This window comes from Corvus hawaiiensis, chromosome 5 (assembly GCF_020740725.1).
Source record: "Corvus hawaiiensis isolate bCorHaw1 chromosome 5, bCorHaw1.pri.cur, whole genome shotgun sequence".
In the NCBI taxonomy this organism is placed as follows: domain Eukaryota; kingdom Metazoa; phylum Chordata; class Aves; order Passeriformes; family Corvidae; genus Corvus; species Corvus hawaiiensis.
In genome coordinates, this window is record NC_063217.1 from 73,523,795 (window position 1) to 73,548,639 (window position 24,845).

The 24,845-nt window shown below is 43.8% G+C and overlaps 1 protein-coding gene across 50 annotated transcripts in view; it reads right to left on the reverse strand.

The window, feature by feature from the left end:
* LOC125326132 (ankyrin-2-like) overlaps positions 1–24,845 on the reverse strand; it is a 277,846-nt gene that overhangs the window by 10,485 nt on the left and 242,516 nt on the right. For 27 of the 50 annotated variants that reach the window (XM_048304045.1, XM_048304033.1, XM_048304034.1 and 24 more), the window contains 13 exons: positions 23,558–23,712; positions 22,578–22,789; positions 21,532–21,736; positions 20,762–20,858; positions 18,285–18,513; positions 16,872–16,997; positions 15,951–16,073; positions 15,145–15,174; positions 13,170–13,191; positions 3,471–3,545; positions 2,244–2,375; positions 1,715–1,861; positions 269–548 (listed from right to left, as the gene is read on the reverse strand). In XM_048304045.1, coding sequence (XP_048160002.1) covers positions 269–548; positions 1,715–1,861; positions 2,244–2,375; positions 3,471–3,545; positions 13,170–13,191; positions 15,145–15,174; positions 15,951–16,073; positions 16,872–16,997; positions 18,285–18,513; positions 20,762–20,858; positions 21,532–21,736; positions 22,578–22,789; positions 23,558–23,712 — 1,833 coding nt within the window. Of the gene's footprint in view, positions 1–268; positions 549–1,714; positions 1,862–2,243; positions 2,376–3,470; positions 3,546–4,914; positions 10,660–13,169; positions 13,192–15,144; positions 15,175–15,950; positions 16,074–16,871; positions 16,998–18,284; positions 18,514–20,761; positions 20,859–21,531; positions 21,737–22,577; positions 22,790–23,557; positions 23,713–24,845 lie in introns of all 50 variants that reach the window. The other 23 variants (XM_048304010.1, XM_048304015.1, XM_048304014.1 and 20 more) reach the window with 4 other exon arrangements.

Below are 24,845 nucleotides of genomic sequence, written 5' to 3' on the forward strand. Positions count from 1 at the left end.
AAAACACGAAAAATATACAGAAAACCCCCTTCACTTCTCTATTAACCCTCTTTTCTTTCCTAGGTACTTTCCTAGACACAATTACTGCTTTGTGTTCACAGGAACAAACTGACTTTCTCTCTTAAGGCTTCCCCCATGTGGATTAAGAAGTGGAAACTGCAATTGGAGGAAAATTCTAGCGTGTTCCTAAGTTTCAAAGGACGCTGTAAAATCCTCTTATTACACAGAGATGTTCCCTATGGTTTCATCCTGGTCTTTTGACACTTACAAATATTCCTGCTGTGAAGCAGATGGTTTCCCTGGCACGTCTTGGGGTTTCCCTGAGAATTCAGCTTCTACTTGTTCCTTGTGTGCTTGCCTCAGAAGCTCAGCCATGGACACTTCTGCCTCGCTCCTGGGAGTACTGTCCTGGAACGGGGAATAAGTGACAGACACGTCTTCCTCGGAGACCAGAGGGGGCTGTTCGGTTGGCTCGCTGTCCTTAGATACTCTCTGCTGTTCTTGCTTGTGCCTCGAGCTGTGCACTTCTTCTTGCAGTGCAGAGAACCCTTGCAGACAGAGAGAGCAGAAATCTCGTTACAAGTCTGACCAGGATATAGGAAGCCCTTCCCGTGCTCTCTGTGCATTTAAAATCCCTGGGCACAACTCGTTACCTGAAATTCTTGAGCACCTTGAGCGGGAGGGGACCCGGCCTCTCGGAATAGTCAAAGGAATGCTGGATTGCCACTGCTATGGCCAGATTTGGAAAGTAACAGGCAAAATAACATTTACCCAGAAATTTACCTCAAGTAATTATGCTTGAAACCCTCAAAGTATAGAATAAGATTCACAACAGATTTGTTTTCCAGCAGATTAGGATAGATTTTAGTGACTTGTCCCCCCATGTTCCTTATTTATCTGCTTCTGGAAAAATCAGCTGTACAAAAATAGACAAAAACACTTCACAGAGAACTAGGTATAGGAAGTAGTTCATTTATGTGCCATATTCACTGGAAGCCCGGTGAACTCTGGACAAAAACTTGGGGGGAAAAAGAAAAGCTTGTGCTGAATTTGAGCTGGACAGAGAGGTTATCATTCTAAAACGACTTGGCTGTGATATGAGAACGCTAATTGTGACAAACAGCCTTCTAGTCCTACGTTCTCTTCAAGATGGGACCTTTGCAGCTGTCTAATATGCTTCAGTATTGAGTTAGGCACACGAAAGCATCACTTCTGGCAAAGAGAACTTAATGCCAAATGATTTGGAGGTGTTCCTTCAGTTTGCAACCATTGGATCTAATCCACTGAACTTCCAAACTTAAGAAACGCCATAGCATCCTAACAGAATTACAATAACCTGGATGCTCAAGTCCAAAGGGGGTTTTGTCAAAGCACGGAGTAGTTTTCCTTTGACAGATCTTGGTCAAATTCTAATACAACCTTCTGAGCTTTCATGAAAGCACTTGTATAAGCAAAAGAAAAACCAATCCCAAGGTAAACTGGGCAAACACTGCTGGCCACATGACTTGCTTTTGAAGAATCAGCTAAAGCACAGATCTTCTGCCTGGTGAAATGTGACCCGTGCGATGCCAGTGCGATTCGCCCGCAGTCTCTGCTTTCAGAAGGGGATTCTAGTGCTCTGTCACAGGCGCTCGCAGAGGACCCCGGGCCAACGCTCAGAGCAGAGCGATGCTTAGACAGGTACCCTGGGCAGTTTGGGTCAGGAGCCCTTTACCTTCACTGTGGTCCAGTGCCATGGACTGCTCCGTGTCCGTGTACGCGCGCGGGCCGTGGCCCTGCACGGGGTCTATGCCGCTGGTCTCCATCAGGTGAACGATGTCCATGCGGTTGATTTTCGTGAGGCATTGGGTCAGATTTGTATCTGTGGCATTGGAACGACACCGTGCAGCTGAGTTAAACATCACACGCACGCTCTCTCCCTTCTCCTTTCCATAGGAAGGGCATATGTAGGATACTGACCAGTATCATCTATAAATTACAGATACGTTTAGAAGCAGTGCTATGTAAAATCTAAAAAGAACTGAATGGCTGCCTCTAAAAATTAGCACTCTGGTTTTTTCCTTGTAACAGATTTGTTGAGTTGCTGTGTCATACAGACAAGACAAGAAATAACACTGAGTACAATCCGTGGCCATCCTTTCTGTAGCCTGAATTTTCCCCACGTTTTCTTGGTGATTGCAACACACAGCTGCCCCCTCAACAAGCACACTGGAGCCGGTTACACACAGGAACCGGAGACAAACCTGTTGCGTGTTTCCCATCCCTTTCAAGCCAGTATTTGAGGAGCGCGTGGCTCTGGTCTTGCAGCGAATTGGGATTTTCAATTCGGATCTGGTGAATTTGCTCTTCTGTGAAGTCCAGTTCTCGCGCTAGCTCTGAAAAAGAAATCCATCTCTGTAAAAAGGTCGACTACTACTCCCTGGGTCTAATTTAATTCAAAGAAAAGTAAATGGCTGTGAATTACAGCTTGACCCTGAGAAAACCCATGAAACCAAGAGTAAGTGATGTCCTTCCCTTGTAGCACAGGCTCAGGCTGCAGTCCAGACAAGAGAAATTACTTGATAGTCTGTAACATCTTTCTTGTATCTGGAACCAGAGGCAGCTTTCTGCCATCACCAAACTAAGATGCAGCCGTTGAAACGGGTTCATCAAATAAGCTAAAGCCACAGCGAATTTGTGAGATTCCTACTGTTATCCTGCTTCTTTCATAAAGGAGGATTCACGTTCTACTCCACTGCCATTATGCATGGGCTTCATTTTGGAAGGTGTCCTGTTTTAATGAGGCAGAGGGAACCCGACCCCAAATAATCTTTTTTCTGGGCTGGTTTGTAAAACTGTGCCACCATAAACTTCAATAAGTAGAGAGTAACTAAGCATTAGACTCAAATCCTACAAAGTCCAATGAGTTTGAAGCAAAACCAACCCCTGTCTCACCCATCAAATTAACATCTGGCAATCTTTTACTATAAGCAGTCTTTGCCATAATAAAAGACAGGAATATTTATGCAGGTCTATTACTCTGCCCTCCCTAAAATACTGTAAAACATTAATTTGACAAGAATCCATTTTTTCTAGTTTTGTTTTCGTGATTTTTTTGCAACATTTTTTATGTCAGACTGCACAGTTTGACACAGCGTGAACATTTCTGCACAGGTCTTTCTCTTTTGCAGAGGCTTTAAGCTGATTGTCAGCGACATTTGCATCTCATTCCATGTTACTCTCACTTGTCTCCACTACTGTTCGCTGTCTCAGGTCTATTGAATCCACAATATAAATACTGCTTTAGGTGATTGTGATTGTTTAGGTACCTTGTGATCCCATTTAGGACTCTTAGTATTCCAAAGACAACAAGCTTCTGAAATATTTTTATAAAATATCTTCAGATAATCAGAAAATAATCCAGAATAAACATGAAAGGAGTGGGGACCATTCCCATCCTTTCTCTCTGGAGCAGACAACGTGCGTTTTACCTGTCCAGCTGAATCCAAGGTGATCCGCGATATGGGCCAGTCTCTCCTCTGTCTTTTCCTGATCATCCTGTTGATCTAAAGGTCAAAGAGAGCTACAAGTTGCCTTTTGCAAGTTAAAAACCATTTCCATAGGAGAGAGAGCCCAAGAAGGGAAAGCGCTGGTTTTTCCTAACTGCTGCGTCTAAATGTGGACAGGCTGCGTAACTCAAGCGAGGCCTGTAAATCCCTAGGTTCAAAAAGAAAACCAAAAAGCTTGGCTTTTCAAAAAGCACAGCACTATCTAGTTTTTCCATTTGAAAATCAGCCTTTCACATGGAATTGTCATCTAGGACTGAAGCACCTACGGTGTCTGTTTTGGCCAAGCATTTTACTCTAAAACTTCTTTCTAACGTTCAGTTGAAGACTTAGTCAAAGTCAAGAGCCATCGTTTTCCATGCCTCCTTAGCAAATGCCAGGGTTGAAGAATTCATCGGGGACCGGTGCTTCTGATCGTGTTCTTTCTGTTGTAGGGCAAGTGGTGTTCAAACAGCCCACACAGCACTTGAGATTATGGTCTGTATTTGAGATACTGTTCATTTCAGTGTCTTTGACCCTCTGGACAGGGAGTGAGACAAAATGCTCACAACAAAGGCAAGGAAAAATCACACGGTCATTCGTCAGTCCTCATTCCTTTCACTAAAGGTGAGACTGACAGCTCCTCCCATCCCCAGAGCTCGTTTGAGGATGGCAGAATTTGAGTTTTGATTTTCCCCGAACGCGCACGTGGATTGCGACACCTCTGAATCAGGAAATTGCTTAGGGTTCGTGATATGCACGTGTCATTTCAGCTCCTGATTTCCATTAGGGCTACCCAGCACTAGCACACAAGTAGGTGAGAGGAAAACCAAGTACCAGAAAACGTGTACGAACGTTACCCGTGACTCAGGGTTTTCTTCAGACACGGACCGTCAAAAAAAGGGAACACAAAAAGCTTCGTTCTTTAAAACTCCTGCAGATCTCTTTGCGTACCAACTCAAAAGTCTATAAATTTGCCTGTCTCGCTTTCAATTGACACCCAAACATTTGTTATTAGTAGAAGTTAAGAGTTAGTAATAGGGCCAGGGAAAGTCAAAAGCCAAAACGTGCATGACCTAAGCAATCAGTTTAATGATAAAACCATACATATGTTTAGAAGTGTTTTTTTGCTTATTAAGGTAACACTTCCCCATAAGCATTTATGGTTTGCAATCTTGAGATCGTTTCACAGACAAGAACACAGACACAAAATAAAAAACCCAAACACAGCTCACAAGGGGAAAAAAAAGCACAACTAACCACCAAAAGCTGAAAAGAAAATGCCACACACACTACACCTGTACACAAACGCACACACGCACCAAAGAAAACAAAAAGAGTTTAATTCATGACATGCGTTGCACAGGGAATCCCAGTCGTTGGCAAATACCTTCAGCACGGTCATGGACATTTTCGTCAGGGATACGTTCAATTTGAGTCTCTACAGACTCATCCCAAATGGGTCTGATGTCAAAGATGTCTTCGGGAACTGACTGCTGAGTCTCACTGGATGGCACATTTTCAATAACTGAAACTTCTAGGGCACTACTGCTTTCATCATCTGAAACTAATTCTTGTTCTCTCTCTGACTGTGTGAGTCTTTCCACTAATTTAGAAGCTTCGTCACTAATCTCTTCAAAAAACTCTATGGAGTTTTTGTAAAGATCAAAGAAATGGTCCTTACTTTCCTTTGTGGGACTAAAAGCACTGCGGGAGCCTGTAGCGCTTCTGCTTTTAACTGGCAACCGTGAAGAAAATACCTTCGATCTTGCTGTTGTTGCCTCATCTGAGTCTAGCTCAAACTTCATCTCACTCTCCCTCTCCCTGGCCTCTGCCTCAGCCTCAGCGTAACTCCTAGCTTTGATGGAACGTTTGGCCTTTGGATCCACGGGACTACTGGCGTCAGATTCCGATTTACTCCGGCTGTCTGGTTTTGAAGGGACCGCGCTCGTCATGTCGAGCGCTTTGGGTGACTCTGGCTTGTGGACGGATGTGTCCGCATACAAGTGTTGCGGCTCGGTTTTTTGGAAAGCGGATTTCACGGGAATTTTAGACTTTGGTTTTGCTTGGCCATCTTTTCCTTCACATTGCAAACTGTCTAGGAAGTCATCCGGGGCAAGGCTCTCGTTTTCCAGTTGTTGCGAGGATTGCGATGTGGCAGCAGCTGTTCTTACAGGGATTTTGGATTTGCTTTCAGAAGAAGGCACACTCTCCATTAGAGCAGTAGGGATTTCAATCACGGATCTCTGTTCCTCTGGGGAAGAGTCTGGGGACTCCTCACCCTGTTCAGAACTAACTGATTGAGAGACTTTGGAAAAATCTAATTCATCTTCTACCGCACACTGCTCGGGAGAGATGGGGCAAGGCACCTGACTGCTATCGACCATGTCGGTCTCCGTTCTGGAGAGGGGCTCAGCTTCAGAGGCAGCGGTTTCTTTCTTTGGTGATTTGGAAGAAGCTGAAATACCCATTTTAATTGGAATTCTGGATTTAGCATCTGCTTTTGCAGTGCCTGTGCTGACACCTTCACCCGTCATTTCTTCAGATCTGTCGCTAAACTCGGGTGACGGGGGTGAGCATTTTAATGCATCTTGTTCTTGTGTATCTGACGCCTCTGACTCTGAAGGTGCAAACGGGTCTGGTGAGCCCTTCAGCTGTGAAGATTCCACCTCTGCTGCTTCTTTTGCTTCTTCACATAGAGAAACTTCTTCCTGAGGCTCCTGCCCCCCCTGGAAGAAGTGAAAGCTTTCATCTGGGTAGTTCCTTTTGGTCATGTCAATGGCTCCACTTCTAGTCATCTCAAACAACTTGCCTTCCTGAAAAAGAAAAGGATTTTGTTCACTGAGTGGTGTCCCTTCTTCGGTGGGTGTCCTGGCTGGTGTCGTGTCAGGGGTTGTGCCTTGGGATCGCCTGTCTACCATCAACCCAAATATCTTTTGTTCCTCTTCTTTCACCCGAGCTTCAAAAGCATCGTCGTCTTCACGTATTTCACTCCACGTGTCAGAATCCACATCAGTTCTAGTGATGACAACCTGACCTGTCAATTGCTCTGTTTCATCTCTTATATCCTCAAGGGCAGATTCAGGTAATTTTGTTGAATCTGAGGCCGGAGACCCTTGTGACATTGTCTGAAATTCGTCCTCTGGTTTGGGCTCTATTTCCACGTACACTTCCTCTGAAGAGCAATGTTCACTGCCTGTGTCTCTGCTAAGTAAAGCTTCGCCAGTCTGATCTTTCCCTGCTACAACAGAATAGGTTTCCCTAGATAGAAGGCTTCTACCAGATCCTACCAGACTTTCAGAGTCAATAAAGAAATGCCCAGAAGACACATTTTCGTAAGGGCTCACTATATGCGGATCACTACCATCAGCAGCATCTGCCGCACAGCTCTCGAGTTCCACTGTGTCAGTGGTTAGGGATGAATCCTCCGGTAAGGGCCCCTCAGCATGACCAGCCCCGTGAGATGCCTCACAACCTGTATCTGCTTCTCTCGAATCCCTTGCCGAAGCAGAAGGGTCAGCGGTGTCACCTTCGGCCAGGTTGCCATCGCGTGGAACAGAGTACTCGGTGGTACCGTGTCCACAAGAAAAATCATCTGCCTTCTCTGACGCGTCTCCCGTAGAAATGAAATCTCTGTGCGGTAATGCTGCCATGGGTTCGACATCTTTTTCAGCAGCGTTGCACTGCTCAATCGTTAGTGAAGACTCAGTGTGAACCTCTTTTTGAGAACTGTCACCAACAGAGTGACAGGGAGTACACCCCAATCGTGTAACCAGGGCATCGGGACTGACTATCTCACAGTCACCTGTACTGTCACAACCTTTTGATTCAGCACTTTCTGCTGATGCACAACCATCGGAATGACAGGTGCTCGTGGAAGGCTTACAGCTGCGCCCAAGGATAAGCGGCTCCTCTTTGTCACCTTTGCTTTGTGCTTTAACCTCACCTATCCTGACAGAGCGTGGTTGGCAATCAATGGGTTGGAAACCTGCTTCGTCGGGGCTAGAGCTGGAGTCAATGCTGGATGGTAAAGGTGAGGGTGGCTGCACTCGGATCACAGGCTCCATTAGGAGACCTGAGTCGGCTTCTTTTTTGAGCTGAGTCAATTCTGGCTCGCTTTCGGAAGAGGAAGAACTTTTCCTAGATTCAGCTGCAGGTGTCACCACTGTGGGTGTGTCTTTTTCCCCTACGGCCATTGGCTCTGGTGCTTCGGCCTCACATGAGGCTTCTGAATTGGCAATCACAGAAGATTCATCTGACTTACGACTCTTTTTATAATCTCTCTTCTGTTTTGCTTCTTGTTCCAATTCATCAAACATTTTGATTTTGGTCACCATTTTAAACATCTCTTCTTCGGGGGTGAATCTCTTCTTTGGCTCACTTTCCAAATCATCCTCCGGTTCTTCGTTGACTTCAGGGATGGTGGCTGACTTTGGTACGTCTGCCATTTTAGGTGTGATTTCGTAGCTAATTTCTTCTGAACTAGGAGTTTCAGGTGAAACGGGACTTTTCCCTGAACTCTCCATGAGGGATGTTTGCTCTAGACTGTCATCATCGGCACTTCCCTCAGGGTCACGGAGAGTCCTGGAACGCACTGATGCCAGCTCTGGGCAGGCTTCTGCTTTGCTAAGAACAGACTGAGGAGGACCCTGCCCCAAAATACAAGCCTTCACTGTTGGCTCTATGGGGCTGCTTTCAAGTGAATCGCGGCAGGGGGACTCTTTCATAGGACTGGGCTCCAAAGAGTCAGGCGTTTTGTGTGATGAGTTATCTTCTAGCACTGGGCTTGCTTCCAGGGAGTCTTTATGGCTTATAGTCAAAGAGTCATCTGCAACTGGGCTAAAGCCTTCACTATCATGGCTAGCAAGTGAAAGTTCCAATTTCTGGGGACTTCTAACTGTAAGACGGCGTTCACAGGCTACATCTTTTTCTTTCTCTAAAGCAGTGTCATGTGTTTCAGAAGACTTAGTGAAATGTGCAGTGGTTCTGGATTCTTTATCCCTGCTAATATCTTTCATAATGGAAGCTGAGCTACTTCCTTTAAGTTTATCAGCCTCTTCTTCAGAGGCTGGAGGTACACGCTCTTCTGATACATGGTCAGAATGAGACTCACTAGTCTCGGTAACAGCATCTAGCTGCCTCTCACTAATACCTTTTTCATCTTCCTTTGAGGAGAGTTCCTTCGGAGAACATGTTTCTGCTGTTGTGTGTACTCCTCCTACCGCTCCTTTAGCATCTTCAATTTGCCCATCATTTTTCTTTGGTGAGAAGGAAAGGCTTTCTGGGCTTGTTTCAGGAGTCTCTGCCAGACCCTCATGCTTGTAACTTTCCTCCGAGCTGATCTGAGGGGTTCCGTCAAGTAGGCTGCCTGGAGAGTCAGCCACACCTTCGTGTTTAAGGCTCTCGGAGCTCCCATCGAGAGCAGCACTTTGCAGAGAAAGAGCAGGAAGGAATCCATCTTTCCCATACTCTGTGGGAAAAGCAGCACCGAAAGGACTGGTCAGTACTTGCTCCAAGTTAAGCTCTCCCTCCTCTGTCACTGAGAGGTGTCGGAACTGTTGGTATTTGTCATTATCCTCCAGTTCTTCTTTAATGACGTCAGAAAAGTCCGTTGAGGTTTTCCTGTCAGGGCTGATCTGGAAGTCAGCATCTCCTTGATCATCAGAAGTCCTGCCCTTCCCAGGCGCTGTTTCTTTGGCCCTTTCAGCAACCATTACTGGAGGGAGAGGTTCGATTGGCTTTTTGCTGCTCTGCTCTTTTACTTGGTCTTTGCCACCAGCTTTCTTGGCAGTTTCCATGGTAGAAGTTTGTGCTTTTCCTTTCTTTGACTGTGGCTCTTTCTCTGCTTTTGGCACCGTGCTTGGTTTGTCCTTCTGTTTGTCTGTCTTGAGGTTTGACGCCCGCCTCGTTTCACTCTGTGAAGGAATTGTTTTCCTGCGGGACGTTTCCTTCTCGGGGGCCTGTTGCTTCTGTTTGACAGATTTGTGCTCAAACAGTCCAGAAACATTCTTGGACGGGTCTTGCCCTGACTGGAAGGCTTTCATCAGTTCCCGAACGGACATGGTCTCTTCGAGTCTCTCTGTCTTAGAAGAAGGTGAGACAGGCGGCTGGGCTTTGTGTGCTACTGGCTTTTTGACTTGTGCAGGCTTTTTAGGCGCCTTTTCGGCAGGGCCTTCTTTTGCCTGAACTCTGACAGGCAGTTTTGACCGTACTTTTTGCTCATCTTCCACTCGTTTCTGAAGAGCTTTGACTTTATCTTTTATTGAGCCAATGGGAGTTTCCTCAATAACAGGGGACACGGCTTTAGGCTCCGGAGCAGCTGTCACCTTTAGGCCAGGCTCCCCAGCCGGTGCCTCGTCTGCAGCAAGCTTAGGCAGTCTCAGTTTCTCTCCGCTGCTGTGCGCCTTGCCTTCCTTTGGCTTTGGCTTTTCTCTTAATTTTGCCCTAAGGGGCTTCTTAACTTCTGAGGCTGCCTTCTGTTGCTCCTGCGAGCTTGCTTTCCCAGTTTTTGGAGAGTCTTTTCCTTTTCTTTCAGAATCCCTGCTTACTACTGCTGCTTCAAATTTCTCTTCTACTCCCTCCTCTTGTAAGGCCTGTGGCTGTACCTCATGAAGAGAAACGTGTGTTTTTAAATCCTCTGCAAGGTAATCCACCACTCCTGTCGCATCCGGCTCCCCCTTCTTTGTTGCCCCTTTGTCTGCCCTGACTTCAGCGCGGCTCGGCTCCGTGACTTCTGATGGAGCGTTTCTTCTGGCCTCTTCGATTTCTTCATCGCTGACAATGATCCATTCTTCTTCTAAGGGTTCTTGTTTGGAAAGGGACTTCTGCAAAATGTGCTCTTCTCTGGTATAGGATCCACCTCTCAGAATTTCATTTACTTTTTCTAAGTCCTCTTTCACTCTTTCAACTATTTCAAAAGGTTCTCCTGGCTCTTCTTCAGCGGGCTTTTCAAGATCTTTCACTTTAATGGAGCCTGATTTATCAGAAGGATCAGTTGTCAGGATGGCAGTCATTTTGATCAGATCTTGTTTCATCTCAGAAACTTCAGACAACAGGTCTGGACTGGCTAGTACAGGGACTTCGTTAACCAGATGGCTTTTCAGGACAGATGTTTCTGTAGATTCTGTCTCGTCATCTTTGATGCGAATGAAAAACATCGAAAGTAAAATGGAAATCAAAAATAGAGATTGGAAAATGTAATCAGGACTGAAAATGACAGTCTTTGGCTGTAGTGGTAGGAAGGTCAACAAAATGGGCTGGGAATGGTGGATCCACAAGATCTGAGGGTACAAGAGCAAAGCAAAGCTAACAGGGCGGGGGTGGGGGGGGAAGGAAAACCAACTGAAAAGGAAAATGGCAGGAAATAACTTGCTTCACTTTATTGCTAGAGCACAACCACACATACAGTATCAAAGCTGGAACAAACCAAATCAGGACATCACTAAAAAAAAAACCCAAAACAACAACAACAAAATTTCAAATCAAAGCCAGAAGAAACACAGTGAAGTTACACAAAGAGAGGCATCTCAAGATTGTTCAGATGTTACAGATCAATGTTCAAATAAAAAGAAAAACAAGAAAAAAGGGGGAAAGCATTAGAACTGATTGAAAGTCCATTTCCTCTAAGAGAAAGCCAGTGTTAGCAAACTGTCAGAATAACATCGGGTTAACAGTTTTGTTTTTCTTAGTGACCAAAATAAAAAATGAAAAGTAATTCTGCAGTAATCTAAAATACGATCAAATACGTAGAGGTCTGAATCAGCTGCAAACCGGCATTTCATCTAAGGGGATTTCACACCTACACAATGAAACAAACAGGCTTTTGTTTTAAGAGGCATGGTCCTTTCCTTGGAACATCCTCACTGACAACTAATGAACTGACTGAGGAAAGAGAAGACAGAGAAGAAAAGGAGAGAGAGTAAGAAAAAACTGTGAATCAACTTAGACGTGATTTCAGAGTTTTAAAAAATGTAATGTATGGCACAGACAGTCACACTAGACACATACATACAATTCATGTAAGGCAAGTTATTTCCATGCAAAGCAAAGGTGTTGCAAATGCTGCTGGGTAGGTAGCTTCAGTTAAAAACAAGAGCTCTAAAAATTAATCATAGAAATTAAAGGTACATGAAAATCCTGTAAAACATACTGTGGTGAAATATTGTCTAATCTGGCAGTCAACATACAGGAAGGTGGCTGCAGCTAATTCCCACTATGCCGTAACTGCCTGCTGGTAATATTTCATTTCAGCAAGGACTAGCAGAAAATGCACGCTGAACAGAACAAAACAGTGGAGAACTGAAGCAAGTTACAAACAGAACACAATGCTTAGGAATTACTAATGGGCATTTTCCCTTTCAAGGTAGCACGTCACATGGAACTGCACGTTTCAGCACCCCAGCAAAAGTCAAAGCACTAATGCAGATGAGGAGAACCTAAGCAACACAGAATTAGCTGTCTTTATCTGTAAAAAGGATTCATTTTGCTACACTGTTCTCCTGGGTGCAACGAGCGCTAAGTATCTGTGCTGTACATTAATTAGAGCTAGATTGCTGCGGGTATTTTGGGGCTGAAAATGTGGTCTTTTGGTGCTGCTGCTTTACAGTGAACTGTCTGGTGCACACCGAAATGCCAGCCAGTAATTCTGTAAAACTGCAGTATGTACTTTCATAAATATCAAACGTATGACTCTTCCACTGGCCAATAACGGAGTTAATCAGCCTGAAGCAAAGCAACTCCAGTGGGAAATAAATTGGAAGTGCTGTCCAGACAGTGTGTGGCTGGAGCAGGAACACCCACCGGGGTTTCTCTGGGGCCCTGGGGGATTTGGCAGTGAGGAAGCGGCCGGAGGCCAATGCGACACGCTGCACTTTAACTGCAAACAAGGCAAGACGTTGCACTCCAGACTGGAAACAAGGCAGATGTCGTTCTTTTCCTGAACGGATCCAAGAATGGCTGCATTTGGAAGCAGCTCTCGTCAGGGACACTTCAGTGTGTGCAGAGATTTGTTTGATTTGCCTCTCCCGTAAAGGAGACGTTTGCGAGCCCCTGCCCCGCGCTCTCTCACGGTCACGGCCTGGTTGTGCGCGCTCAGAGGGTGTTTGTGCTGCGCCAAGCTTTCGGGTCAGATTTACAGCCATATTTCACCACAGTAAAGGGTGGGGCAAGGGAGGCAGGGTTAAACAGCCTGATTCCTTTGGACAGTATCACTTTTTGGCATGGTTGTATTCCATGAGACTAATGAAATCGGTTGGAGTCCTCATTAGGTTTTCATTAAAAGTGATACTGTCATCCGTCTCAAATATGAGGCAAGAACGTGTGTCAACAAAAGGAGAAAACAAAAAAAGCGGAGGGATGAGCATTCATACGAGCAACATAGCAATAGCGGGATCACTAGGGATGTCAAAGGAAAGTAAATGCTTAGATGAACGGTTTTAAACTGCATTACTTGTTAATTTACATGTTAAAGCGTATTTAATTGGATAGCTGCCGAGATATTAAATTGTTTTCTATTACAGTTGTAAGTATTGATGTTATGAGCAGTAGCAGTTAAAACTTAGCTCTCTTTCATGCTTATCTTTACTCTTAACCATCTCTCATACAAACTGCATTATAACATTCTCAAGAAAAAAAAGAAAATCTTACTTTTTTCTGAAGTCACATCAACCTGGAAGAGAAAAAAGCAGGAGATTTAAAAGTTCAACTAGAATTGCTATACAGAGCCACGAGTGAAGTGCTAGTTGTACGGAGAAACACGGACGTAAATGGAACCAAGAATGCATTTAAAATAACAGCAAAAGCATAGCTTAATTTATTTAAGGTCTCTAATACCAGAAAAACTGTTACTTTGCTATAGTCATGGTCAACAGTAGATGCAACATGTTGCAGTGTATTTCCTTTAAATGCTCTTACAGCAAGTGTGGAGGGCCTAAACTTCTGCACGACCGGGTATTTTGTTGCATTGCTCCTAATTTATTTCTTCCCATCTAAAGCAAAATACTCCAATATGGTTATGTGATGGCACATGGTGCATCTGAAAGGCAACCAGGAAGTTTTATGCCTTGTGTTTCCTTGGACACGTTCATTCTGAGAACAGGGATTGCATTTTTGCCTCTGTGTTTAGTGATGACGAAATGCAGGTGCAGAAGTGATGGCAGAACTGCCCGAGGCATGCCCTGGGGCTGGATGCCACTAATAGCTATGGATACCTTTACATGGAAGCTGTGATGGCCCTCACAGGCCACCTTTTTGGTTTTTCAGAGTTATTTGGGTATAGATCAAAAAAGTCCTACAATTTTATTCAAAAGGAAACAAAGTCCTTGCCAAAAAAAGAATTAAACAGAACACAGTGTCAGACTCTGAAAACTCAAGAAGCAAATTTTTGAGGTTGCCTTGCAATTTCAGTTTATTTCAGTTCCGCTAGCATTTGTCCACACCAGCACATGTTGTTTAAATTTGGCTATGGCAGAATATGCAAAGTCAGAAGCAGCGTTAAACCTTTAATTTCCTATGCAAACTTGTGGTAGGGGTAGGACAGCTGTGAAGAATGCAAATCAGCTGTGCAGTACTGCTGATACACGGTGCTGTGCATGGTAAAGCCCCCAAGGTAATTTTAGCGAGTGCTGAAAAGGTTTAAATAGTTCCAACTATTCTTTATAAAGATAAATGCGATGCACAGTCTCAATCAAGGTGTTAGGAAATCCTTGCCTTGCCATGAGCTGACAAGGAACAGAAGGAAATCCCTGGCCACACGTGCATGTTCGTACGTGCCTGGCAATCCTTTAGGCTCACGTAATTGAATCTCACACTCAGCAGTGTGTGTAACAGGTCCATAATAGCCCAAATTCCTCTGATGCACGGACTGCCCTACATGGTAACCCTGCATCCCTAGGGCGTTCAACTTCCCTCACTTTCAGTTCTTCCAGATCAGCCCAGATGTATGTCAGCATACTAATTACGATAAAAATTAATGAAGTAAACAAGAAAGAGTTGAAAATGCTTATAGCCATCAATGAGCTTGTCTTTCTGTGCTTTAGTTTCCTATACAAAAACAGAAGTGATCTTTACCACAGCAGCGGTAAATATTTTTGGAATGGTAATAGGAAACTGCAACTGGTGCCACAGAACTGCTGAATCTGTGCACGGAGAAGATGCCCATCCTCCCTGGGGAGCTGGCCCTTCTCACAGTGTTTCTAACAGCTGAACGTCATCGAAGCGTGGGGATGCTTTTCTAATGTGACTCATTCGTGTCGGGGTCAGAGCCCAAGCAACATCTCCGAGTGCCAGAACGGGGCTGGGAGCGGATGCAACTTGGTTTACGCTAAAGACGAACATTCCAAACCTTCTACGTGTGACCTCTGGGTTAACGCTGGTTCTGTACCGGGTGTCAGTCATCCGGCAGAGACCTGTAACATCCAGGCTGTTGGATGTGGTAAATGGAGAAGCCTGGTAATTTTAACGTGGGGGAAGTTCAACCCTGTCTCTTCCCCAAGTGAGTCTGTGCAAGGCCCTCTTCACTGTGCTCGCAGCACTGAGCTAAGGATCAATCTTCTGAGTTGTGTCTCTTAGTTGTGTTTGAGCAGTGTGTGTAGGCAAGAACGTGCTGATTTAGCAACATTACCTCTTCTGGTTCTGGATCTGAATCTGATTCCTTTTGGTCCCAAAGTGCCATGCAAAAAGAGAAGGGGGAAAACAGAGCAGGCAAAAGGCAATTTTTTTTTAGAAGAGAGTAGGAAAAAGTAACTTGTGACAACATTTAACAGAACAGAAGAAAATGCAGCACGTTTCTGCAGTTGATTTCTTACGTCAAAAAGCAACAAAACTAAACACTCAATTTAAACACAAAAGGCTACAGAACCAAGCAAAATACAAACAGGGAAGGTTAGAGGTCTAGTGATCCTTATTTGTACCGAAACTTCAAATATATACATGCTTTTTCATCCATAAATTAGCATCTATAAACACTTGAAATATTTAGGAACTATTACCATTTGAAGTTAAAGTATGTTGAGATGCTCAGCTTTAAAATTATACTGAAATGCTATAATAAAGATTTATTATATTCTAAAAAGTGCTGACCATTTTAGGCAAATACATCCCTAAAAGGCATGCAGCTTCTAATCTGACCAGGACAGGGAAAACCCCTGTGGTTTGAGAGAATAATCCTAAGCTGGCACTTCTACGGAAGCAAGTGTTTAACATCTGAGAGCACTCCCACTCGTCTCTTCTGAGTCCGCAGGAAATACCTGGTGACACTTCCAACGCTGGCATTGGGGCCACCAAACCCAAGACACCGAAAGCCCTTGGACAGAATTCTTCCTCTTTCAAATCCCTGCCCACAAAGCTTTAACCCCGTTTTGCCCTCCTCCTCAGTTCTTGTTTGTATGACAATGCTGATGCCTACAGCTGGGTATAATGTCTCAGTACCTTTGTGTAAATGGGTAAAGTGATGTTTAAGTTACATATGGCTTGATGAACGAGGCCTCTGGTAGATTTTGGCTCCTTCATGAATGATAATCGTCCACAGGGCTCTTGAGTGCTATCTCGGACCTGGCACAGCAAAAATACACACATTTAATCTGCTGGTTTGATGTACGAGCTACTTGTGCCTCTCAAAACTGTTCAGCAGGAGTTTTTCTCCCCACCAGATGGGGGAGAAATGTCCAGGTAGGCAAAGCCAACGTGGTTTTGTTTTCATTTTCCCCCCTGCTGTTTGTACGTTTACGTACGGATGTATTTGGGTATTCAATGTATGGTGGAAAATTCAGCAGGTGGGGAAAGCAAAGCCAAAGGAAGGCAGCGGCACAGATGAAGCTGTAAATTAAAACAAGCTACAAAATATTGCTGGAAACGAGGGAGAAAGTTTAAAATTTGTCTAGCAGCGCACAGCAACTGTAACACAATGACGGAGTGGGCTGGTTTTCTCCGCTTACTGGAAGTTCCCATTCATAAATCATTTCTCCACGACTTTTATTTATGTAATGGAAATGGCTTCCTCCACTGTAGTCAGAACGTCCAGGTAGAAGGAAAAGTTTGTGGGAAGAGGTTTCCAGTGCTCTCTCATTTCCCTCTCAGAAGGGCTGGTGATGGGGGCTCGGTGACAGCAGCCCTTCTGACCGCAGGGGGCTAAAGCATTACTTAATTTGGGGGGAATGGAGGCTTTTTACTTGGGCTTGTATTTTGCAAGTTTTCCTACTCATAAAGAAGTTTTTAAAATGGAATAGTACAAGGATAAAATTAGGGTACGGTTGGGAATTTATATAAATTAACTAGTTTGGTTTTCTTTGTTCACAAAAAACTATGGTGGAGTGATAACTGAAATATCCAAAACGGAGCTATCAACATTACCTTAACAAACAGAGGAAGTCTGTTTTCTTTGAAGGCAAAGAAACTGAATATATGGTGTTGCCCGCTCTTTGTGAGTGGCACCAAATTGCCAAAGCAGTCAACGTAGATGGGTTTTCCTTCTAATACCTGTTGGACAGGAAAAAAAGCAAACCATCAATGCTTGTGAGGTGATAAGGATTTCTTCTTAAGGATAATTCTACAGTAGTTACAATCAATGTCTGGAACTGTTAGGACTTGTCAGCATTTACAAGACTTGTTAGGTACCTAAAATGTGTGGAAACATTTCAGATTATTAAATTCCAAAGATAAGAGATTGTTAATTTAGTAACAATAGTGCAGTACTTCAAATGACAAAACGTGACTCAGTGTCATAAATCTGGGCAAACTTTTAAATCTAGATTTTAATTTGGATTTTCGATTTACTCCCATTTTAGCACAATTTGCTAACCTGGCCTCATCACCACAGTCAAAGAAATATTGTCTTCAGCCACTAGAACTCAGAGTGTGTACCTACTGTAAGAGCTTTTGAAAGGCAGGCCTTAGGAAAAGACCTCCCTGGAATCTCTCTACAATGGCACCACTTGTATCTTCAGACTGCTGTTGTTATGGCCCCTCCCCGTGTTTGAATATCAGATCAGCAGTCTGGCAGATGTGCCACTCCAAGTGCCAATCCATTCACTTATCTCATCCTTACTTTCCAGAAATTCAGCCTTGTCATTCACTTTGATAAGCCCATATTTTATCTTGCTGCTCTGCACAAGAGATGCCTGTCAGAGCTTCAGAAACAGCGAGGACAATTACTTTAAAGGTGGGATTCTCATGGAAAAGAGACTGAACTAAGCAGAACGTGCCATGTAAGTTAAAGCACCTTTGATTTGTCATCCCTTCTGAGGAAGCTGACAGAGCCAGAAAAACTGCATTTAGCAGGCAGTTTGCTGCATTCCACATAGGAAAGCTTTTGCCTGCTCAGCAACAGGTTTAACGCAATTTTGTTTTTGCAAAGCAGAATATGAATCAAACCTGCTGCTTTAACTTCTTGGTATGTGAATGTGCTGACAAACTGTGACCGCTGTCAGCTGCTTTTCTGGTTAGTGATGTGCATTTATGGCGGTACTCAAAGTTGGGATTTAGCCATCGCTTTTGGCTCCGACCTTCTCCCTTTAACCCTGTGGACGGAGTTGGACAGTTCCCTCTGGGAACAGGGTTCCCTCTGAGAACAGGGTTTCCTCGCTACTTTTTCCTGACGCCTGACAAAAGCGCAAGTTTCCATCTTATCATGGTTGCTGATACTGCATCATGACAGTACTTGTTGGCAGATTATTTTTCAGTCCTTGTGGCAGATAAAAGGCAGAAAGTGTTCGTTTAAAAGCAGACACCAGAAAACGGAGACAACTTGCAAGTCTAGTACAGTACCTCTACGTCCCTGCTTCTGGCAACTTCAGCAAAGTTTTCTTGTTGTTCTAGGGTTTTATCCACCTTGTCATCCGTCATGCAGAAACATCTTAACCGTGCTTCAATGGGATCGTGAGATTTGGCAAACACCACAAATTTGGCCATGTAGGGGACACAGATAATTTCTCTGTACACTTGGGAAGCAAAAGTAACAGATTCTTGCGTCTGCCGACAGTCTATCAACCAAAATCTGTAAAAGAAAACAAAGAGTGGTGCCATCAGCAGAGAAGGATTTCAGAAAGGAAATTCCGTGTTTCCCCATCCTGGCAGCATTAGCAGGTAACCGCAGCAAGTGGAGATAACAAGTCAGAATACAGTACAAAAAGAATTGTCACTCTTGGGTTTTGTCTCCCATCCGACTTAAAGGAAAAAGCAGTCAATTCCTCACACACAACAGCAAAACCTGAGGTCTTCAGGTGAACGTGAATGACTTTGTCTGCTGTGCAAAGCTGCATGCCACATCAGAAATTACTCCTATGTGAATGTAGCCACCAAGCATTTTCCAAGCAGTAACACGTCCTGTACCTTCTTTCCCAGCTACCACTTGAGTTTCTCTGTGGAGCTGATGCCATTTCTTTTCAGTAAAATCAACTGCGTGGGTGGGAAGCTCGAGTTTCCCAGCCAGCCGATGAAGGCGGAAGCCAGGAGGGGTCAGAGGCAGCCCAAAAGCTGCTCGGATCTGTAGGGGGTTACTCCTCACGGTGGATTACGCGGCACTGCAAGCCCAAAGCACACCTTTGGAGTGTGACCGCTCTGCACTTACTCATCTGCAGCTGAGCAACAGCGAATTTCCTGCTGTGCCGATCTTCAGAGTGCTTAACAAACGCACTGCTCAAAAGCCCAGGCTGCTGACATTTGCAAGAGGGAAAGCATGTGTGCTACAGAAAGGCACTGCACACTGATCCTTTCCTTTTCCTGCGTGGGAGAATTATGCTGTGCTGGACTCCAACTGGAGAGGCCACATCCTCTGAGAAACCACCAGATGCCTCAGTGATTTGCTGTCAAACACCAGGGGCTAAAAAGCCCCAACAGTTATTAAATCTTTTAAAAGCTGCAGCTCAGGAAATGGAAAACAAACATTGTGCCTCCAAGTCTGCACTGTAATTCACATGACAAATATATCTCTTTCCCAAGCTCATTTTGGACAGAATTAATTTATGAATGGTAAAATTGTTATCCATCATTAATGACGTAACTAGATATAAAAAAATTACTGTGAATAGCAAAGAGTCAGAAATTAGATGAAAAATCCCATTTTTTAACTTTACCAGCATTTCAAATCATGTTTGGGGCAAAGTAGGTAGTTGAACACTCATTTAGATTAAAAACAAGAGGCAGAACCCGGTAAAATCTCTACATGGAGCCCTGCCTGTATCACAGAATATTAACAATACTGATCAATTTTCATGTCATCGTCAGGATTTGGAAAGATCTACTACAAATATGGATTGCAGGACCATAAAGTCCCACCCTCATTCTGGCTGTCTATCACGTGTAGCCGTTTGCTGGGGACTTCACAATTTTAGGGACTTAGACTCCTCCAAGTCTGCATCTTGTTTCCACACGTGGGTCTTAAAATAGCCTTTAATTCCCGCCTTTGCACAGACCTCTGCAGCAGCAGCAGCAGCAGTGCGCTGAATGCACTGTAAGATCCCCCTCTGGCGGTCACTGCTGTTACAGAGGAAAGTTCAGTTACACCAAACAAGAAATGGGCATCAGCAAAGCAGCCAGCTTAACGGGAAAACAGCCCGTTCTCAACGGAGAAAGGATAAGAAACCAATACTTTATTTCACCTAATGCTAAACTGGAGGTTGGACTGCAAGAGCTGATCTCATTTTAACACCGAACACACTATTTCAATAAATAACAAACCTAATCTAACAGTAACAACTGCCCCAGACACTGAATGTTTGCACCGAATTTCATGGGCAAGTTATCCATGGTTCTTTTCACTGTTTGCTGGACTACACAGCCTAGATGGAATACTTTCTAGGTAATGAATTGCATCTCCTGTTACAGAGGAGGAGATTTTTGGGCATTTCTGTGATACACATCACAGACAGGATACAAACTAAAATACATACATACCTATAGATTATCTTTTTTTAAGTGAAAAACTGTTTTCAGTAAGAAAGCAGTTAAATCTCATCACAAGAACAGACACATGGAAGAGACGCTTCTAGACCCCACCTTTGTACACCTACAGGCCCTTTCTGCCTGACTTCTCAGTTTTGGATATTCTGGAAGTAATATCTCTTACAAGATATGCAATGAGGTAGCCAAATAAGGGATTTCTGTTTCCATGGAAATTTGCATAATAATCAGTATCTCTGTTCATTCCACTCTCCAAACTAAAATAGTTTACCAGAAATATTTGTGGAACAAAGCCATGCATTTGAGACTATCCCTGTAAAAGTCCTGTTTGGTTGTGCAGGTACCTGGCAGACACATTTGTCGTGAAGGAAACACATTCATTAACAAATGTCAGCGGTGTTGTCCCGGTGATGTCTTCCCATTGCGCAGGGGTGGTTCCTCCTGAAATGACAGAGGTTTAAAAATAAAATCAAAACCAAGCAAGTCAGCAACTTTTGGCTTCTAAAAAATATTTTACAGCTTTTAATTACCATGAAACCAGTAATAACTCCAGATATGCCCCTCCTTGGGTCCGTATTACACCACTAATGCTAGTAGGACTGGATGGGCTTGCCCTGAAAAGACCAAGTCCCCAGATGATTTTTAAGTAACGAGCTCTGTAGCACAGGATTAAATTAATTAATTAAATTAAATGCTTGCAGCTCATTTCTGTCTCTTAAGGGAGAGACTGATGCTAAACACATTGGAATCATAGCAAGTAAAGTGTTTAACTCCAGTATTTTCCTCCCAAGCATCCTGCGACATTAAGTCTGTACTACACTTACTCTGCCAGGCAGAGGTATGTTGGTTCCCAAGAAACAAACTGTAAGGAAAAAGCAAAAAAACCACCAAGCCCGAAGTCTGTGATTATATTACACATCTCTTGTTAGTGCAAACAACAAATGTTATTTATGCTACAAAGGAATTGTTTGGAAAGTAGTTTATTTTTCACAGCTTCTCGCCCCAGTCAGATTTCCACCCAGCTTCCCCTGGGTGTAATCAGTTCAGCACTTCCAGCCCCCAGGGACTGACAGTTTCAGGAAGCACATGGAGAGCTCCAGGACTGGCAGCCTACCTGTTATGCTGCATAGTAACCTTAGAGTGGGTGTGTCGCCTCCATAGCCATTCATGAGCCCATCGCTGGAGGCCTTGGGCACGGGAATCGTCATTGTGATGGGCTTATGGAATTTCCTTCTCCTGGGCTCCAGTGTGACGATGGGGCTGAAGGTAGCCTTGTTGCCCAAAATCTTCTTTGTAAGTTCAGTGTGCATAGGTTGAGCCTTTCCAAAACAACAGGAAACAACAGTGCAGTTACTGAAAACAGTCTAATGGTGGGTAAAGAACTGGGTCTGTATATTGCCCACAAACCCCTTAACTTTTCAAATGGCACAATTTTCCATGAAAATCTGCAGATAGAAGAACTGACTGCCAGTGAGAAGGGGAGACCTCACTTTTTTACCTTTCCCATGCCTGCCTCCTCTTCCTATCCCCTTTCTTGCTGCTTATCAGGTTTTTACAGCATTAATTTAAATTCACTTAACCAGTAGCAAATGATAACCTGGTCACTTTTTCCCCTGAGAACAAACTCTGGCTGTTTTACTGTGCTATTCAGCTACTCCCAGGACATTTCAACAAGCACAGTCTCCTGGACAAGGTAAATTACGGATGCATGCAGCAGGAGGACAGGATGGAGACAGGGGAAAGACTTCTCTGTCTCTGAGGAGTGAATTGTTACGCTGGTTGCTTCACACTGAAAATCTGTACATTTAATAATAGCAGCACGTTTAATTATTGCAGCACTTTGTACTTGTATGATGTCTTTCATAAGAAGTATTTAGGAAATTCTATGACCTACACTAATATCAGCATCATCACCAAAATTGCTTCCCAAAATCATATAGACAGTTAATAGACAAGGCTCTGAACTAACCAGAAAATCCAAAGCTTTACCTCTTGCTTTGACTTTCGCATGAATTTTTTTTTTTCCTTTTATTATTTTTACTAAAAGCATTGTAGACAACATAGAACACGATAAGCTGAATATGCTGGGTCTCCATTCAAAAAAGGTGATTTTTCACCAAAAATAAAACCAAGTTAAACTTTGTGAATGCTTCACTGTACCTGGAGGCCAACACGAATTCGCTTGGTGAGAGCCCCTTCTGGGAAGACTGCCTGCACCTGTGGGACCACAGTGCTGCTCAGCACCCCTCCCTCGGGCCCGATAAGGTTGCTGTCCTGTTTGATCCGGGACACCACTGCAAAGTACTGAGGGAAATCCCGGGTGATGATGCGGCAGATCCGCTTCTTCTCAAGCTCCTCTGGAGTATCAAGTACTGAGTGCAAAAGAGGGAATGGTCAGAAGACCAGAGAGTTTCGGAGAAACCTTCAAAATGCACTCAAACTTAAGTTTGTAAGTTTGGTGCAACTTACACAAAGTATTTTGTCTAGAAGTAATGGGAAAAAGAAACACACCCCGTGTTCAGCTAAACTAGAGCAATCAAGAAAGGACAGATGACAGACAGAGCCACGAACTGAAGGGAGCTTCAGGCAGCAAACAGAACACATTGACAACACCTCCAAAATCACCAGCCAAACAAGCAAAGGGATTGGTTTCAGCCCCTTCTACCTCCCATATTTACAATGTCCTGAACTAGCATCAACGAAACTAAACTTCGAAACAGTACCAAAATATGAGTTCAGCCTTAATGCTGTGAGTTGGCTTGTTTGCTTTGGCATTTGTGAGGTTTTTTGGAAAAAACCCAAATTAGTAACAACTTCCACAGCTCCCAGACAGCACGAGCCTGTTCTGTTCTCTCAGAAACAAAGAGTAGCCATGACTGACATTTCCTCCCACACACGGAGCTGCTCCAAAAGGATCAGTATGGTAATTGCCTTGTTTTGGAAGGATGTTTGCTATGGAAGCTTTTCGTTTAACACTACAAGGAGGAACGGGAGAAAACACAAGTCTGGTGTCTATTCTCAGCTTCACGAACGGAGACATGCAGCCCATGCAAGGGAACTGAGCACCATGGTAAAAGCTGCTACCCCCAGGTACAGAAGTAACACAGGAGCAGGCTAAGAAACCAAGTGCCACTGGATACCTTCATCCATCCCATTCAGGATTTCGTTCAGTTCATCCTCAGTGTATTCACAGAAATGCTCCTTCCAGCTGTCCCCATTCTCGCTGCGCAGGATCACCAGCTCTCTCTCCTTGCCACGCAGGGCAGCAAAATGGGGAATCTCCACAATCACAGGCCTGGCACAGCAACACAGCGCATTAAATGCACACAGGAGAGAGGAAGAAACAGGATTAACAGCAACTCTATTCAGTCTGCCACAAAGTCACCTGGAATTCTACCTATTTGGCTGGAATACTTTGGCATAATCCTAAACTAGTAGGCCACTAACACAGACTAGATTTTTACAGGGACCCAGTAAGTGCTGAAGGACAGATGAAAAAGTGCATTCACCTCTTTCCACAGTGTGAATGAGATTTGGTAAGATAATAGTGCTTATCTGGAAATTTGGTGATTGCTTTTGCAAATCCATCAAAAACTCATGCTCATTTTAGTTGTCACTACTGTCTGGGTTAACCTGTGCAACTTCATTTCAAAGAGAATCTACTGTAATGTATAGGAATAGTGGGACAAATTCTGATCTCACTTATACTAGTGCGAATCGGAATAATTTCATTGCAATCTGAAGGCAATTGTGTCCTGTGCCAATTTCACTTCTTTGTAATTCTATATATGCCAATGAATTTATTCCTGATTTACACCCTGGGAGAGATACATGAAGTCTGAGGAGATTGTCTGGGTTTCTACTGCAGTATAAGAGATAAGAATTTGCCTTGTTGCCTTGCAAGTCAACATCTGCATCAGCATATGTGCCCATATATATATGCACACATATACAACACATATGTGTACATATAATATATCTGTATTGAGATATACATATACATACATACTCTTAGAAATAAGAGAGAAGATATAAAGATATTTGTAGATACACTTCTCTAATTAGAGGACTCACACAGGTTACCATGGTACGTAGTAAATGCCACGTGTTCTATCACACTGGTGGAATCCAACATACAACCTATTGATTGATCGGTCCTTGATACAAAAAAACAGTTTAAAATTTACAGTAGATTCTTTTTTTCGTGTCCCAATCCAGGTTGCTTTGCTACAGACATCAAGCACAGAACTAGGAAGATTTCATGCCAAAACAAAAATGAAGGCCACAGTACTTGAAGAAAAAGATACAAACATACCACCAAAACAAAACCACAAACCACAAAGGTTGGAAAATGGTCCACTAAGAGTTAAGTGTACAAAATTTCAAATGATAGAAAGGGACAATATCATGGGCATAATGACATAAAAA